Source organism: Aquila chrysaetos, chromosome 8, assembly GCF_900496995.4.
Source record: "Aquila chrysaetos chrysaetos chromosome 8, bAquChr1.4, whole genome shotgun sequence".
NCBI lineage: Eukaryota > Metazoa > Chordata > Aves > Accipitriformes > Accipitridae > Aquila > Aquila chrysaetos.
In genome coordinates this window covers 21556325-21572815 of record NC_044011.1, presented here as the reverse complement: position 1 = coordinate 21572815, position 16491 = coordinate 21556325, and the positions used below count along the sequence as shown (strand labels likewise).

At 39.4% G+C, this 16491-nt stretch overlaps 1 protein-coding gene across 1 annotated transcript in view; it reads right to left on the bottom strand.

The window, feature by feature from the left end:
* Window positions 1-16491, bottom strand: part of MAP3K5 (mitogen-activated protein kinase kinase kinase 5) — a 109878-nt gene that overhangs the window by 67749 nt on the left and 25638 nt on the right. Inside the window, exons 2-3 of the mRNA XM_030023118.2 lie at window positions 9675-9814; window positions 6773-6796 (exon numbers count right to left, since the gene is read on the bottom strand). Of these exons, the coding sequence (XP_029878978.1) occupies window positions 6773-6796; window positions 9675-9814 (164 nt within the window). The remainder of the gene's footprint in view (window positions 1-6772; window positions 6797-9674; window positions 9815-16491) is intronic.

The following is a 16491-nucleotide window of genomic DNA, read 5'->3' as shown; positions in this document are numbered from 1 at the left end:
CCTAGACAGTTACGTTTTGTGGGGAGCTCTGTATCTCTGAAACCTCTCAAATTTGGCTGAAATTCATCAGACAAACAAACAGGCAGATACGGAAAGAGGGTGGAGGATGAAAAAAAAAAAAGTACAAGCTCTTAAGTTTCATTTCCGTAGGATATAGGCTTTAACAAAAAAAAAAAAAAAAAAAAAAAAACCAACCCCCCAAAAAACCACAACCAAAAAAAACCAAACTCACCAGAAAAAACCCACATGCAGCAAAGTTAAGAAATACAAGAAACATTGATCTGTTTCACTTTACTAGCTAAAGAATACATTAGATATTTAACAGCTGAACCTGACAAAGGCAGATATACAGTAGCTCTGATGACCAAAAAAAAAAAAAAAAGAATCAAAAGATATATATTATTTATTAAAGGTGGTGGTGGAAGAACGATAACAGTGACGACAAGACTGCTCTTGTGTAATGAAGTCTATGGTCTCCCACTATGGAGAAACATATTTTGTCACCATCACAAATTCTAACTACAAAGAGTCCAACCCCAGCTGCATTTGGGAAATGATTGGGATGGGAGCCCAATAGGACCAGGCTGTGGGGGCTGCAGCTGAGGAGCTGCTCCAGTGTCAGACAGCTCTAAGCCTTCTTCCCCAAAACAGAGTGCATGACTTGCTTCTTTCCTCATTCCCAGGCTATGCAACCTCTGCCTCAGCCACTTTTACTTCCTTTCTCACCTTTCTTTGTCAAAATATAAGCTACACTAAGTCAGAAAGGATCAGGTGGTCTTTCTGACACACACTTCCTATCTGCTCACACATTGCTTTACATTTTGACTTAGTGCACATTATTCCACTTGGAAGTTTAAATATATTCCACTTATCCTATTAAAATCTGCCCTCTATCCCAACTCTGATTTCACAAACTCTGATATTCTTTCCTAACCCTAATTAACTTCACTCTATATTCTAAGTTTGTTGAGCACCCAAGACAAAATTGCTACTTTCCTTTGATCCATTCCTCTGACTTGCCATACCATGTACAATGAAAGTAACAGAATCAAGCCACTCAAGAAAAATGGGCAATTCTTGAAGAAGTAACATCTTAAATCCAATTGCAATATTCTCAGTTATGTCAACACCCTCTAAAAAAACGTGAGTAGCATAAAGGGTCTTCAAAAGTGGGTAGGAATAGACCCCCACCACCAATCAACAACAGGTGCTGGAAGTTTCATTTTCCAACCCTCTTTCTTTATAAATCCCTCATTATTTAAGGTTCAAAAGCTCAAACTACACTAGTGAAAGTTACAAAGTGACTGCAGGTGACCCGAGTTGTAAGCTGAAAGGCATTACTGAAAACATCAGGGGCTGGGACAGGCCACGAGTGTGCATGCAGATAGTTACTACGGTTCAGCCTGATGGACAAGAACTCAGGGCATTAGATAAGGCAAACTTGGCCTGAGCTCTCAGGTCAGCTGAACTAGTTATATCTAAGAGATAAGAACATACATAACTTCCAAGGCTTTGGGCCAGCACACTCAGTACCTGGCAACATAAGGCCACCTTCTGAAAGACTATCTGTGCCATAGCCCATTTCATCAAATCCGTCAGACTAATCAGAAGGCAGAAGTACTGGCTGGAGCCAGCTACACATGCTCAAATGCTTACCACAAAGTGACAAAACCTGTAATTCATTTTTGCAAAGGTTTTAATTGGTTTATATTTTTCTAATGTCCCTTCCTCACTTACTGTGCAAAATTAAACGGTTCCAGAGTGTGTGTAATTTCAGTTTAAATACAGCCATAAGATTGTCTTAACAGCTCTACAGTTACAGAATCTAAGATTATGCTGCTCCTAGCTAGACCTACTGGTCACTGGAACATTAAGCACTTCTTTCTTGTTTGATATCCTTTCTCAGCTTCTGAAAAGAAATTAATATAGCACCTACTTGTATTTAAGTAGATAATAAAGATGCATTAAAGAGATAATAAAAATGCACAGCATATGGTTATATTTTAATGATCACAGTAAGAATATAGAACAGCCCTTCTTTCAATATCCTACTCTAATACAGAACTGTTACTTGTAAAAGGGACATCTTTTTGGGACTTCAATTTGGAGACCATGTCTTCTTAGAAAGAACATCATGCAATAAGGTAAACACTATTCTCTCCCCCGCAAATACATCTGACATAGTACAGAAGATTTTTCACTGAAAGTTGTACAGATTAAGAAGACATGGTGCTATACAAATAAGCATTTGAGTTCTGCCCAATTAATTCTCAGATCTTGAATTTTACTTCAAAAGGAAGGAGAAAATCTGCAAAATCCCAGGGACCCAATGGTGTGCAGTTCTCTTGATTCCCTGAGGCTCTTCACGAACACTGCTCTGTTGGAATCATTTAACAGTCAAATATCCACAAACAGAAGAAAGCTGCCTTCAAAGACAAGAAGTGTCAAAGAAAACAAAAATCTCCCAAAACAAAACCATGATGTTTTACTCTGGGTGGGAGAATCTAGCAGAAACCCATCTACTTGCCTAAGCTTCATGTCAGCATCCAATGTAGCTCTTTTTTTTTTTTTTAATAAATAAAATCAGCTGAGGTAATAAAAATAGCAGTATCACTCACAAGTAGGAACTGTTCTTCCTGCTGACTCTCCTTTAATTAAGATCAGCTTTTTTGCATTTCTCCTACTAGTTCTTTTGAGAAATATCTGCTCTTATTTCAATTCTTCTGATGAGATTTTTCTTAGAGGTAATTCTCCGACTGCACATGGTGTTACACGTAGCAGATGGCAAAATCCTAAACCAAGTTATGAAATCTATTCCCTCCATCCCCCAAACACACTGTAAATCAATATGTGCTGATGTTTTAATGAATACAGACTCAGTTTGGGTTTACTTCAAGTCCCACTCACATGAATGACAGCCTTGCTACTGATTTGAGAAGGAACATAAGTAAGCCTTGCACCTCAAATGAACCGAAGCATGGAGACTGGGTCTACTCTTTTAAATACTTCATTTTCTTTGGAAATATATTCTTTCTTTATCTGCCCAGCAATAACATTCTATTGCAGCCATGCCACATCCTAAATGGTTGTTAAAAAAAAAAAAAAAAAAAAAAAAATCAGCATACATTCTATATGGTCCTTTCATCATATTCACATAGGAAAAAAAGTTCTAACTTTTTCCAAGGAAACTATGTGCCAAATATATTAGTCAAAGAATTGAAAAAATGAAAGAACAAGCAAGAGATAGAGATGTATCATAAATAAATACCACAGTTGTCATCAAAATGAAATATTTACTGAAGGTTACTACATAGCATTTTTACATACTTGGATACCAAAAATCAAACTGCCCCTGAATCTGAATTTGTCAGCTGCGTGAGGAGTATCAAAAATATTTCCCCCTATTTCCACAGGGAAAGAGACAAATAGCTAAACATATCCTATGGGTTCTACAGTCTTCTAGCAGTACCTATATGGAGGCTCCAAGCTTGCCGACGCCTCTGGCATGCCTCATCCAGGGTCACTCATTCTCCCGCTTCTGCTGAAGGAGCACTACACCAAACTGCCTCCCAAGCTACACCTTAAACAGGAGCCAGTTAGGAAGGGCTGCGGAAAACCAGTAAAAATTACAATCTCTGATCCCTCCAAGTGTCAGAAAAGGAAAACACTGTTAAGAGTCCCCAGCCATACAACATTAACCCTGTTGCTTAATCACTGACGCCTGCGAGTCAGCTGCCCAGCAGAACAGTTCCCATGGCCTTCCAATCCCTCTTCTGATCAGGCCAGCAGCTGTACCATGGTCTCACACCCCCGGCAGCTCCCGAGGCTACCAATCACCCCAACCTCGTGCACGCAAGCAGCCTGAGCTGAAAGGTGAGCACTGTGTCGAGGTGTTACTGCAATTGGTTGTAAACCACATGTATAATGCAAGCACATTAAACTTCCTCAGATTCAGCAAGAAGCGAAATCTTAAAAAAATTGAATAAATGGCCATTTGGAACCTGACCTGCAGCTTTTCTCCAAAGCTGGTAAAACTCAAACCAGGGAGAATTAGGATGAAATAAAAACTGGTGAGCTAAACCAAGCAAAGTACAGCCATGAACTGTAACCTTTATACCAACATCTCCTTGTGACTGAAACTCTTTACTAGTAATTTCTAGAACACCTCTGCTGCTTGGTTGACCTCAAAAATCAGATAAAAGCAAAAACTAAACTTAAGCTTTCAAATATCAAAGTAACTGCCTCCTGTCGAAGTGTCACTCCCTGTAAAAATGTATGGTTTTGGTATTACTGCAGCATTTGGAAGAGGTCCAACTAAATAGCTATAAAACCACATATAACAGGAAATGAGCCTATGTTATCTTGCACTGTTCTGCCCTGACAGGCTCCAGGCAGCTTATCCTAGCTATGCAACATTGTATCGACTATTATTAGGAAGCACAAAAATCCAATCAGAACAAAGAACAAAACAATTGGTAATGTTTTGGGGTTTTTTTTCTCCCCACTAGTTTTAGGGATACAAGGTTCAGGAAAAGCAAACACAAGGCATTTCAGTTAGACAGATATATATAGATACACACACACATGCACTTGTTTTGCAGCCTTTTTAATCCCCTGGTGCCAGGGATACCATTGTCCTGTTACAGCTGATGTTTGCATGCTATTAAAAAACATGTTCTAGAACAGCAGGGCTAAACTCCTGGTTTATTCATATGTGAATTTCATTTTTGCATATTTGCAACCTCACATAATCATTCATATTACTATTTTGGTAAGGGTGGGCATCAGTCACAGACTCTCAAGAACAGCACCTTCGTCATACCCATTTATCCAAGAGTCTTACAATTTACGAAGAAACATGATTTTCATGAAGCAGGAATTATATTCAATAGTTAGGCATGCGTCAACATTGTGAAAAGTCTACTTCCAGGTAATTTGGCTGACATCATGCCAAAAAACGAGGAAAAAGGAGAAAAAAAAAAAAATCAGCTGCGGAGTTGCTAAGCCAGTTTCACTGACTTCCCTGTTCTAATCCCTGGCAAAATACTTCCTCCCAGAAAAGATGTTATGTGGGTGTGCTTGAAAACATCTAAGACTCTCAAGGAACACGTTCTTTTTGTGGCATACATTGAAACATTTCTAAAAGTGATAAAAGACAGTTTCACAGCCACCTATCCAAATTTAAATGGAAAACAGAACAATCCTTTCTCAAACAGGTGAAGACCAAGTTATCACACCTCTTCTTGAGCTTCAGGGACTGCCATTTAAAAACAGGACAAGACAACAACTCCCCTTTATTGTACTGTACCAGTCATCTCCTGCTGGTTTCCTGCTAACAGAGCTCTTCCCCATACCCTCCCAGGGACATTACATTAGTTACACATCATCTTCCCTAGATCCTGGGTGACCAGAACAAAAATACAGAATGCAATACATTCATTTACACGAAAGGCCTTACTATTCTCTTTCATTTTGTGTAAAGGCCTAACTGATCACTTACCCACTTTCATTAGAGAAAGGCAAGAGATTTTTAGTCTAGCACATCATTCACAGCATTCTGTGAGTCTCTGAAAAACACTTTTTGGGTAAGAGCTGTACAGAAACTCTAAATGGAACCCTCTGGTTTTTTTTTTTTTTTTAAATAAAAAAAAAGTAACTTAAAATGCAGCATTAGGGCCAAAGCTTTCACTGGTTTTGAAGCCATCTTTAGAAACTATCAGCTATAGTAGGTAACTGCATCCTTTTCAAAGAATCATATTTCATACTGGCAGAAGTCAGTACTTAATCCATGAATTTCACTGTTAAATAAAAAAGTAAAACCAGGAATACTGCAGGTTTTATGGCAGTTTTAACACTGTGGGAAATAAAACCTGACCAATTTCTAAAATTAAATAATTCATATGACCCTTAGAAAACTTTATTCAAATATATTGAATTGTACAGCACATACATAGCACCTCAGGGTATCTGCACACCACTGACTAACCACTATAAAATTATATCTTAGCATATAAGGCTACCAGTAAGTCCCAAAGCAAGGCCAAGAACAACTCAACATGCCAGATATATATTCTGACATGACTGGCTCTGCTGCTCCAGCACAAACCACATTGAGAAAGCAGTGTTCTCACAGTCAGAGGTCTGCCTCCCTTGAACTTGGGAGTGAAAAAGAAAAGAGGGATTTGCAAGGCCAACCTCGGAAACCACAGGGATGCCAGGTGCAGAAACCTAGAGTTTAATGACTGACAGTCATAGACAGACTACTGGGATCTGCACTGCACTAGGACTAACAGGCTCCAGGACTCAACTTCCAGAAATAAATACACACACACTCTTTCTTTATAAATATACATATTTTCATAGCTGTAGCTAAGGGTTTCTAAAATGGGCATCAGTTTCCAAATAACTCTCCATTTCAAAAGAGTATTTTTTAAAAACACTGAAGAACACTGTACAGAAAAAGGCAACAGAAAAAAAAACCCACAAGATGACAGATGTAAATAGTGTGCGAAAAAATACGACAGACAAGTAAAGGCAGCAAGGAAAATACCACTGATAGATGGAGGCAAGGTAAGAAGTGAGCCTGGTACCTAGCAACAAAGTGATATACACAGATTTGCTGCTAGGATTTCCAGAATTCTGCATCTAACTCTGTAAAATACAGTAGGAGAGTGTTAAATGATTCAAGTGGAAAACATAAGATAAACAACATTAAATGGAAGAGAAGTTTGGAATGCCTGGAATTCAGCTGGCACCCAGAAGTCATACTTACATTATTCTTCTGGCAAATAATTTCCTGGAATAAAAAGAGAGAAAAAATTAATGTTGATAGCACTGAACAACTACTAGGAAAGATACCTGATCAGCATGACTTGCTAATATTAATGTTTACAGACACATGACAGGAAAAGGCTAGTTAGTAGATGTTTTCTATGCTTGTCAAATCAATATAAATCAGGTATTGTCTCAGGAGAGACAGAACAACTATGGAACAAGTAGATATATACATCCTATAAATACACATAGGAGCACATGTAGTGTGTGCATCTGTATATACATATATATACATGCATACATGTACATACCCCTCCCTATATAAATTTTCCTAGAGGGATGCTGTTCAAAAGTTGACTATTAATACACATGCATTCATATTTGAGAAGTTAAATATTGTAAGTAACATTTTGCTGCCAGCAGAAGAAAATGTGAAGAATAGTAAAAGCAGTATTTCTATGAGGTTTTAAAATATTCTGAAACTGGTTGAAATTAATGTTGCTCTAGTAAGCCTGATGCAAAGAATGTATCTTCACATTTTAAATGTAAAGTTTCAGAGAACAAGAAGCCAGAGCACACACAGATGAGAAGAGCTGGTGCTTGCACTCTAATCTGAGTGGTATAGCCCACGTGCAAACCAGTTGTGGACAGTGACCTTGCTTTTAGGAAAATTTGTTAGCAAGGTCTGACCCCAGCAACTGATTACCCTGCCAGATTTATCAGACAGTGATGCTACCACTCTGCCACACTGGGACCGCTAAGCAGCTTCACCTACACCACAGCATTAAAAACAAACAGTGTCAAACCAAGGCACCTCAAACTTTACAGGTTGCGCAAGTCAGGCTTCCATAAAACTGCTCTTCGCCCTCTTGAGGGGGCATGTTTCACCTGTGACTGTTGCTAGCTTTCGAAGTGTGGGACATAAATATGTTTATATACATAAGTATACAAACCTATACATGTACATATATATATAAAATCATAGAACAGTTTGGGGTGGAAGGGACCTTTAAAGAGCCTCTAGTTGAACTCCCTGGAATAAGCAGGGACACCTTTCACTAGATCAGGTTGCTCAAAGCCGCGTCCACCCTGATCTGAATGTTCATTCAGAGGAATATTCCACCAGCAAAAGTTTACCTATGTGGCTTTGTACCCCAGTTAAATCATGTGCTGCAGTTTTTTATTTCCTTCATTTCCATGACCATTTTCAGTTTTTGAATCCACCACCTTCTATACAAGATTAAAATGGCCCACACACTGCTGCATTGCTTCTACTGTCTCTGGTGGTTGTAACAAATACAGGAACAAACATTGCCTCAGAAGATGCCCAGGCATGCCCACAACTACTTTTTTCAGGCAGTCACTAAATAATATGGAAGGGGTCTTGCTCTCTGAAGACTTTTCTGCAAACTATCACAAGCAGAAACATGGCCTCAGCTCAAAGCTAAAGGAAACTCAAGGGAGTCTTTCAGTGGGCACTGTACCAGTGGCAAATGGGACATCCAAGTCTCCCCATGCAGATTTGGGCTTCTCCTGATGTCAGTGGGAACCCTGCATGTGACCCATTTGCAAAGTCCAGCTCCTAAACCAGTAAAAAGGTCTCCCAAGTGCCCAAGGAAGCCTGGTGTTTCACTCCAAGTGATTTTCAGCGGGAGTTGGGTATTTGGCTCCTTATCCTGTACAATGAAATTCTGCTCTGCTTATACTGTAGATCATTGTACTTGCAAAATTGAATTCAAGCCACAGATAGGTCTTTTGTCATTAGCAGTTTTATTTTTAGGGCTTTTATCTGTATACATTTTGTGTTGCAAAAAGAAAGGAAATAATTGCATTGCAACCAGTCCAGTTGGCCAAGAAAATCTGGAGGATTCTTATCCCTCAGGAAGAAACTGATTTACTCAAGGTATGTCCCTTCCAATAGAGGGCCAAGCTGCAAATAATGGGACAGAATCAAAACCAAATATCCTGCACCAGCCAGAAGCAGTGGAAGCAAACCCTTCATGAGAGGCAGCAGTGCCCAGATTGCAGTCTGACTCACCAAGCTGCTTACTTAAAATGATTTTCATCAATGCCTAGAATGGAAGCGCAATAGCGTAAAACACCTCCTCATCAGAGCCAAAGAATCTGAGGGAGGGGAAGTAACTGAAAAGACTGCCATCCAAGTTGTCTGCCCTCCTCCACCCCCATGGAAGTTACTAAACCTTTAGTAGAGTTGCAGGAGGAAGCAAGCATCAACTCCTTGGCTGACACAATTCACAGCCCCATAAATTATCTTAAACCACCATCCTGCCTTAAACCAACCTACCGTATCATGAACTGCAGCCCTGAGGACCAGGCACAAGTTTTATTTTTACTAACTCTGCTACACTGCTGGTAATCTCCAGCACGGCAATCCTGCAGATACCTGATGTAAACAGCTGTAACTCAGCAAGACATACCAGAGGCCATCTGGGGCCCCATCAGATTTGGCAGAAAACTGCTACTTTACACAGGAGCTAAAAAACTTAAGGATTATTTCATTGCCCCCTACACACTACCATTCCCAACCGATTGTTATTACTGTAACAATTTACCCCAAACACCAGTAACTCCCTTGAATGACAAAACCATGTATTTAATTTCTCATGTCAAATGTGTCAGACTTCTGTTTCCGTAAAGAGCCATTTAACACCTAGGTATTTAACTGACTGTGATAGTCATCTAAATCTTTCTCTTGAGAAAACTAAACTGAGTTTTTCAGCATTTCACTGCAGACATGCTTTCCAGGCCTCAGAATATTTTTGCTATTCTTTTGTGAACCACAGGTGGCATCTGTATTTCCTATGGAAACAGAGAACCTATTTCAAGAGTTGGACCAACTGTGACTTGCCCTCACCCCCCATTTTTCCATTCAGAGCTACCTTGAGTGACTGCAGAGACTCCACATTTGTATCACAGTAGAGGATAATGTTGTTAGCCATGCTGAAGCTCTCCCTGACTCCCAGATGGTAGAACAGGGAAGGCTGACGGAAGGCATCACTCATCTCTACGACAGCAATATCTGCAGAAAGAAATGAAAAATTTATTCTCAATGCCACACATTTCCGACAGCCAAATACTTCTAGGCCGTGCCTCTTCACACAATTTGCTTTGATAAGATGACCCAATTTTAAGTAGGAAATAAGAGATCTAGAGGGATTTCCCCATTTTAGCTGTTATGTCTGAAATTTGAATATAGTTGGCAGGATGTGGTCTAATTTTTTTCTCTTTTCGTTCTTCCTTCCTTCCTCCCCCTTTTTTTTTTTTCTTTAAATGAGACCTTTATTTCCTCAGGTAAAAACACCACTAATCAAGAAAAAGCAAAAAGTTCATTTAGTGCTTTGGAGGATAAAATCTGTTTGGTTAATTTCCACATGATGATTGATGACTTTATGGAAAAAAAAGAAAAAATTACATTGGATATGTATTTTCACCCTCTGTGCAAGTTGCAATAAAAATTCATGCAATATATTTACATCACGGAAGAACATACTGTATAGATACTGTATTAGAAGTTTGGAAGAAAACAGCTGTAAACTGAAAGAAAAGCAAAAGTAAAGTTCCAATATAAATTACCATTCATTTTGATCTATTTTGATTCACGTAGGACTAGAGAGAAAGAAAAAGGCAAGGTACAGCAGAAGAGAAGGAAAGTGGGAGTGAATATGTAAAGCCATGGAAACCCCCATATAAGTAAGAACTTTATTGTGTGGAGAATTCTGTTCACAATAATTTTTACCTGCATGAATAAAATGAAGCATATGCACAAATGCTTACAGAACAGGGAATATAGTCCACAATTTCTCTTAAAACGTGTGTTTCACTTGCCCAGATTCATATCAAAGTAAAACAAGAGGCAGTTACAAAGTGGCAGCAGAAATAGTTAAGGCTTCTATTATAACAGGCAGCATATTTCTACTGCAAGAGGCTTGTGGGATCAAGAGAACAAAACAAGAAAACTGACTCATCTCCACCTCTCCTGCAAACACCCTTCTGTCTCTTCACCCAATTCAGTTTTTATCTTTCTTTCAGAATTTTTCTTCCCCCCCCCCCCCCCCCCCCAAGAGAAATGTACTTCTGTTAAGAGTAGAACAAAAAAAGCAGCCTGGTTTCCAGTGTCTCTCCCTGCTTTCCCATTCCTACAGATGCTTTTATGACAGAAAAGACAGATAGCAAGACAAGCTCTGTATACAAAAAGCTTATGTACCCTCAAGTTTCTCTACACTAATTGACCTAATAAGAGATTCTACCTCAAACCACAATTTTTCACCTTGCCTATTTACTTAGATCATCAAAACTGTAATGAAGATATTCAATAAAAGAAAAGCCTTGTGCACATGCTCTCAACTGGGAAGGCAGTAAGGGTGTCTCTCCAACTTGTTGAAAAGTAACATCTTTGAGACATCTACTTTTCAGCCACACTTTACTGTAACTGGCCTACAGGCTTAGAAATTATTAAAAAGCTGAAAAAAGGATAGATACACATGGGGATGAACAGACAACATCCGCCTATACAATCTTAGGCTCTTCAGGAAACAAGATTGAAACAGGAGACTAACATGGTATAAAAAAAAAAGGGAATTTTTTTGCCCCTCAAAAACCTAATATTAAAGTATGTTTTCTAAAAGTTTCATAATTTGTGTTCTAAGAATCTCCCTCTGTCCAATTTCACATAAATATCTGCAGTGTGGATTCCATCAAATACATTTTACTGAAGCAAAGAAGGATGTGCATTGCTAAGACCACACATAAACTAACTTCCATTAATTTTAGGAAACAGACATCACAAAAGCCAAACAAGAATGACACTATTGGTACTATATTTTGTTTGGGTGAGATTAGGGCTTGTTTATTTTCTTTAGGAAGTTGCCATAATACAAGCTCTATTTTTAACTACTCTTACTCATATAAAAGTCTAGTCTTGAGCAACTGTAAATCTATGGTACATTTCTGTTACACTGACCAGGAGGAAAACTTGCACAACTTGCCATGACTTAATTCTCAAATCTTGCAAGATAACGTGCTCTCATTAGAGTTGCAAAACTAAGATTAAAAGAGAAATATTACTTTAAAAAGAAAAATAAAGTGATAGCGCTAGATTGAAGTCAGAATACAGAAAATACTTTAGAAATCCTATGTTAAAATGGCAAGTTCCCAGGACCATGAAGAAGGAAAGAATAACTCTTTAAAAAAATTATATGTGTGTGTATATATAATGCATGTATAAATATATTGTCAAGATCAGCTGGCCAAATCCATTTAACATAATCTGACTCAGGGCCACACTGCAAGAAATGTTCTTGGGTCCCGTCCTATCCCTATCATAGCAATACGAAAAAAACCCAGACAAAAGCCTTGAGTGACTTAGAGCAGGGAAGGACCACAAGAATAAGGAAATATTTGTAAGAAAAACTACACTAAGACACTGATATAAACTCTGTTGTGATACTTGCATTCCTTATGTAACTAAAGACAATCTCTTTCCTTTACATGTTAAGACTTGGTGAAATACAAGTCTTCTGGACAATCTCATTTGATAAAGCAATATCTTCCTTAGAATAGGTCCAACTTCTGTGAAGTTCTCCTTCCTGTAGCAGTTATGTATTTTAAGATGAAGATGTCGTTCATGACAGAGATCGTATTTCTAAAATCCAGGTTAGCACTCAGGGCTAGTATCACAGTTTCCAGGGGGAACAGCCCAGTTCTTAACTGCAATTCCAAGAAGCCACAAAAAGTACGCGTCCTTTTGGGATCCAGTGTCTATCCGGTAAAAAAAAAAAAACAAACCCTATACCCTAAACCAGCTCTTCTGACAGACTCATTTCTGACTATCTTCTTTCACAACATCAGGAGAGAAACTCCTCTGACCAAAGGAGAAATAAGTGTATGGAGCACTGGTCAGAAGTTCAGAAGTCAAATACAAACCAGCAAATGGAAGCTCCTAAAAAAAGGGTAGTGCTAATGATTCCTGTAAAGCACCTGAAATGTACTGTCAAGTACACTACAAAACAGCTAGATACTATATTCAACTACATAAAGTATGATTAGAACTTTAGCAAAGCTGAGCAAGACTGATGGTTTTCAAGACAAATCTGAGTCAAGTAAACGTACATCAAAATTCTCACTAGTTCTGAAGAGCCCAGATTCAGCTAAACCCAAAAGAACTGTTTGTTCATCAGTACATAAACTGCCAGAATCCCATTTATCAGGCTCTCAGACTCTCTTTTCCCCCAGAGGAAATTAATCTAATACCCTGCTGCAATGAAAGATTGTATTTTCCAGTGAATGGAAAAATGTACCTTAGAAGTGGCAAAATGGTATTTCACTAAAATTGGAAGAATTATCTCTACAGTTACACTGGAACAAAATCCACTTACCAAAGTATTTGCAGTTTCAGTTTCAAGTCAAGTAAAACAATAATTGGCCAAGCACAGGAATCAGAGTAGAGCCCTCTCAACATCTAAGCCATTAGGATGAAGCACTCTGAAGACCGGAGACTGACAATTCACTCCAAATGCTCTTGCACATCATCTATGTCACAGCAAAGAAAGTCTGTTCAGGCTCCAGCAGACTAATGAGAAAGGTGGGTATGGCGGCACACTGTGCAAAACAGGAGCCAGAGACAGGGAAGTGGAACAACTGCAATTCTTGCAACCCCACAGGTTGCAGGAAAGAATAAATTTTATCCCTCTACTTTGGTCTCGGGCACAAGATTAAATAAATTAAAATGGACCTGGTTACAGATCACCAATACTATTTAAAGAAAACAGGGATAGTATGGTCTTCGCCTTTGCTAGTCATCTTTGACATTACGGCTAAAAAGTCTTATACTAAATTTTACAACAAATTATTGTGTCTTGCTAGTTTATGAACAATAAAGTAAGTCTAGCCATAACCTTCTCTCCCATCTCCTTAAACAACTGGCATGCCTACACAGATGTGACCAAAGTGTACCATAAGCATGAGACTAGAGCTTAGCTCTGGCCTAGGCAGCAGAAGCAGCATAAACACAGCAGCAGGCAGTTCAGTAGGCTCTTGGTGCCCGTTTCCTAAACCACCCTGAGTTCCACCTGTCTGCTGACAGCAGGCAAGCTGCCTGTAATGAAGCTGCCTACCTACACATTAGCTGGTTAACCATACACTGAGCTGCATGCAGCCACAGAACCGTCACACTCTATGTTATTAGGCTAACATCTATACCAACAATAGCTTGAAACACACCGTCACATGTTCAAGACAACAAAATATCACTACACTGGAAATCGGCTTCTTATTACCCTGGGAAAAGAGATTCATGTGATGGAATTGGAGGCAGTTGACTTGACCCATCTTGCCTGAGAAGCATGGGAAGAGGACACATCTCTGTGAAGCTTGACATATATTACAACTGTGTTACCAACAATTCTTACCTGCAGTGTAAATCCACTTCATTCTTTTTAAGCTATCTGCACAAAGACTGAGACCTTCACATACAAAATCTCTACTAATTAACCTTTCTTAAGAAATGGTAAAAACTTAAGATTATACATGGTAACATGGTCAAGAAGGGTAAATATCCATTAGTGGATATAAAGCCCTTTGCTCTTGGCTATTAGCAATGCCTTTAGTCACCAAGAAAGCAATAAATGAAATGCAGTGGTCAAAGTTCATCTCCTACTCCTTGTTTAAAATAGGGCAAAGAACGTTTAAACAAATGCTCTGAGATTTCGTACACGTACACCCTACATTTTGATACTGCCTGCTTACTACAGTGCTGCCAGGAAAAATAATGAATACAAACAGAGAAGCTATAAAACTAATGAATGTTTATGTTTGCTATTATCTTCTGATTAATTGGTATTAAACACGTGGCCATTGCCTTATATTCATCGTCCCACAATTAATCAGTGCAAAAGGAAAGCTGATAACGACAACTTCTGAGACAGACCAATATTTAGGGTTCTTTTCCACCTGGGGATTAAAAGACACAGTAAGACACTCTTCTAACAGAGATATAGGAAGAAACCAGCTTGCGACAAAATTTATTTCAGTGCAAGTCTGAACACTAAGTGTTTTTCATACTGCAGTAGCAGGTCTCCATTCAGCATTAGAACAATGGTTTTGACAAGCCATGATGACATTTACTATTGGGTAACCTTTCAGAAACAAGCAAACATCATCCTTATCTACTTCAGCTTCTTCATGGTTCTCTGTGCTTGGCACGGATATCTTCCTCTTTACCCAGAGACTGCCTACAAGAGGTAGGAAACCTGCTTGGGAAATCCCAGCACCACGTCAGTACAGCTTGGTATTTCTGGTTCAACCATGCAAACCACAGCGTCACTGACTTGTCAGCAGCACTGGAATCAGACATTTCCTGTCAAGAGCACCTCATACATTTCCAAGACCAGAAACAACTGATGGGAGCCACTGGGGTGAGAACACCTAAACGCAGGGGAATGGCTGACCTCCCAGGAAGCCCATCTGGCCAAGCCAGTCTGCTGGGAGAGGCTAGCCAGACAAAGAACTTCATAAAGGTGCCTGAGGCTTGGATATGGGGAAGAAAAAGCGGGTAATGACCGTACGGGCAAGTTAAGTGTGCCATATACTAGAGGAAAAGCACAGTATTTGTAGAAGCTCCAACTGATGTGCAAAGTATGCTCAAGGGCACTAAGACAAAGACATGCGACGGACATGTGCTAGTTCTTATCTAGCATAAAGCATTGCAGCTCAGGATTCTTCGAGTAATCCTGGCTCAAGCAGTCTCATTTTTATGAAATGGAAGCAGAGATCCTGCATCACTGAAGTACAAACCAGAGCCAGTCCTGCAGTCTATTCTGAAGTGAATTGCTGAGCACACATTCCCAGCAAATGCAACAGAAGCCCAGCAGTCTGGTGGGTGTCCCTTTCTGGATACTGTGTAGCACAAAGTAGAGCTCGAAATAATTAGAGCACCTAATACTTACCCAAAAAGCAACAAGTTACTTTTAAATACAACAATACAGTGTTGCCCTCACACTGGTATTAAGCCCACTGCTCCCTGAAGAGCTAAACTGAGTTGAACTTCTCTTGAATTTCAAAGTGAACTACTGCACCTAGACTCATAAGCAAAAGGTATGATTTCACTTCAGATAAACTGTTTGAACAGCTAGCTGTTACTGTTAGGGGTGGTCCTGACCCTCCCTCACCTGTTTGTATCAGATCTAGTGTGGTTAATACCCAATGAGACAACTGAGTAAGTCTATCTATTGGCTTGGAGGGGTGGGGTGAGTGCACAGATCAGTCACCTCCTGGATCAGTTAGGAGATCTCACTTCCCACCCACACAATCACTAGGTCCTATACAAAGGAGGCACCAGACACCACAATATCTGCAGGGATGCAACTGAATACCTCCCTACTTCTGCTTAAGATTGAAAGTCATGGATTGTTCCAGTGGGTAAGGAAATCTTATCCTCCATATGGACATGGATGCAACATCCACTTGTTCAGGAACCCCAAATACATCATCACAGGAGGAAGAGTTCCTTGAGGCACAATACAGCAAATAAACAAACACACACACACTCCCCCCATTCCACCCCATTACGGATACCAATTAGGCATCTATGCCCATACTGACAGACTCTGTGACTCATTTTAGCGCTCTGGAAATCTGCTCAATAACAAAAATAAATTAGCTAATCACTTAAAAAAGCAACCTTTCCTTTTTTTTAAATAT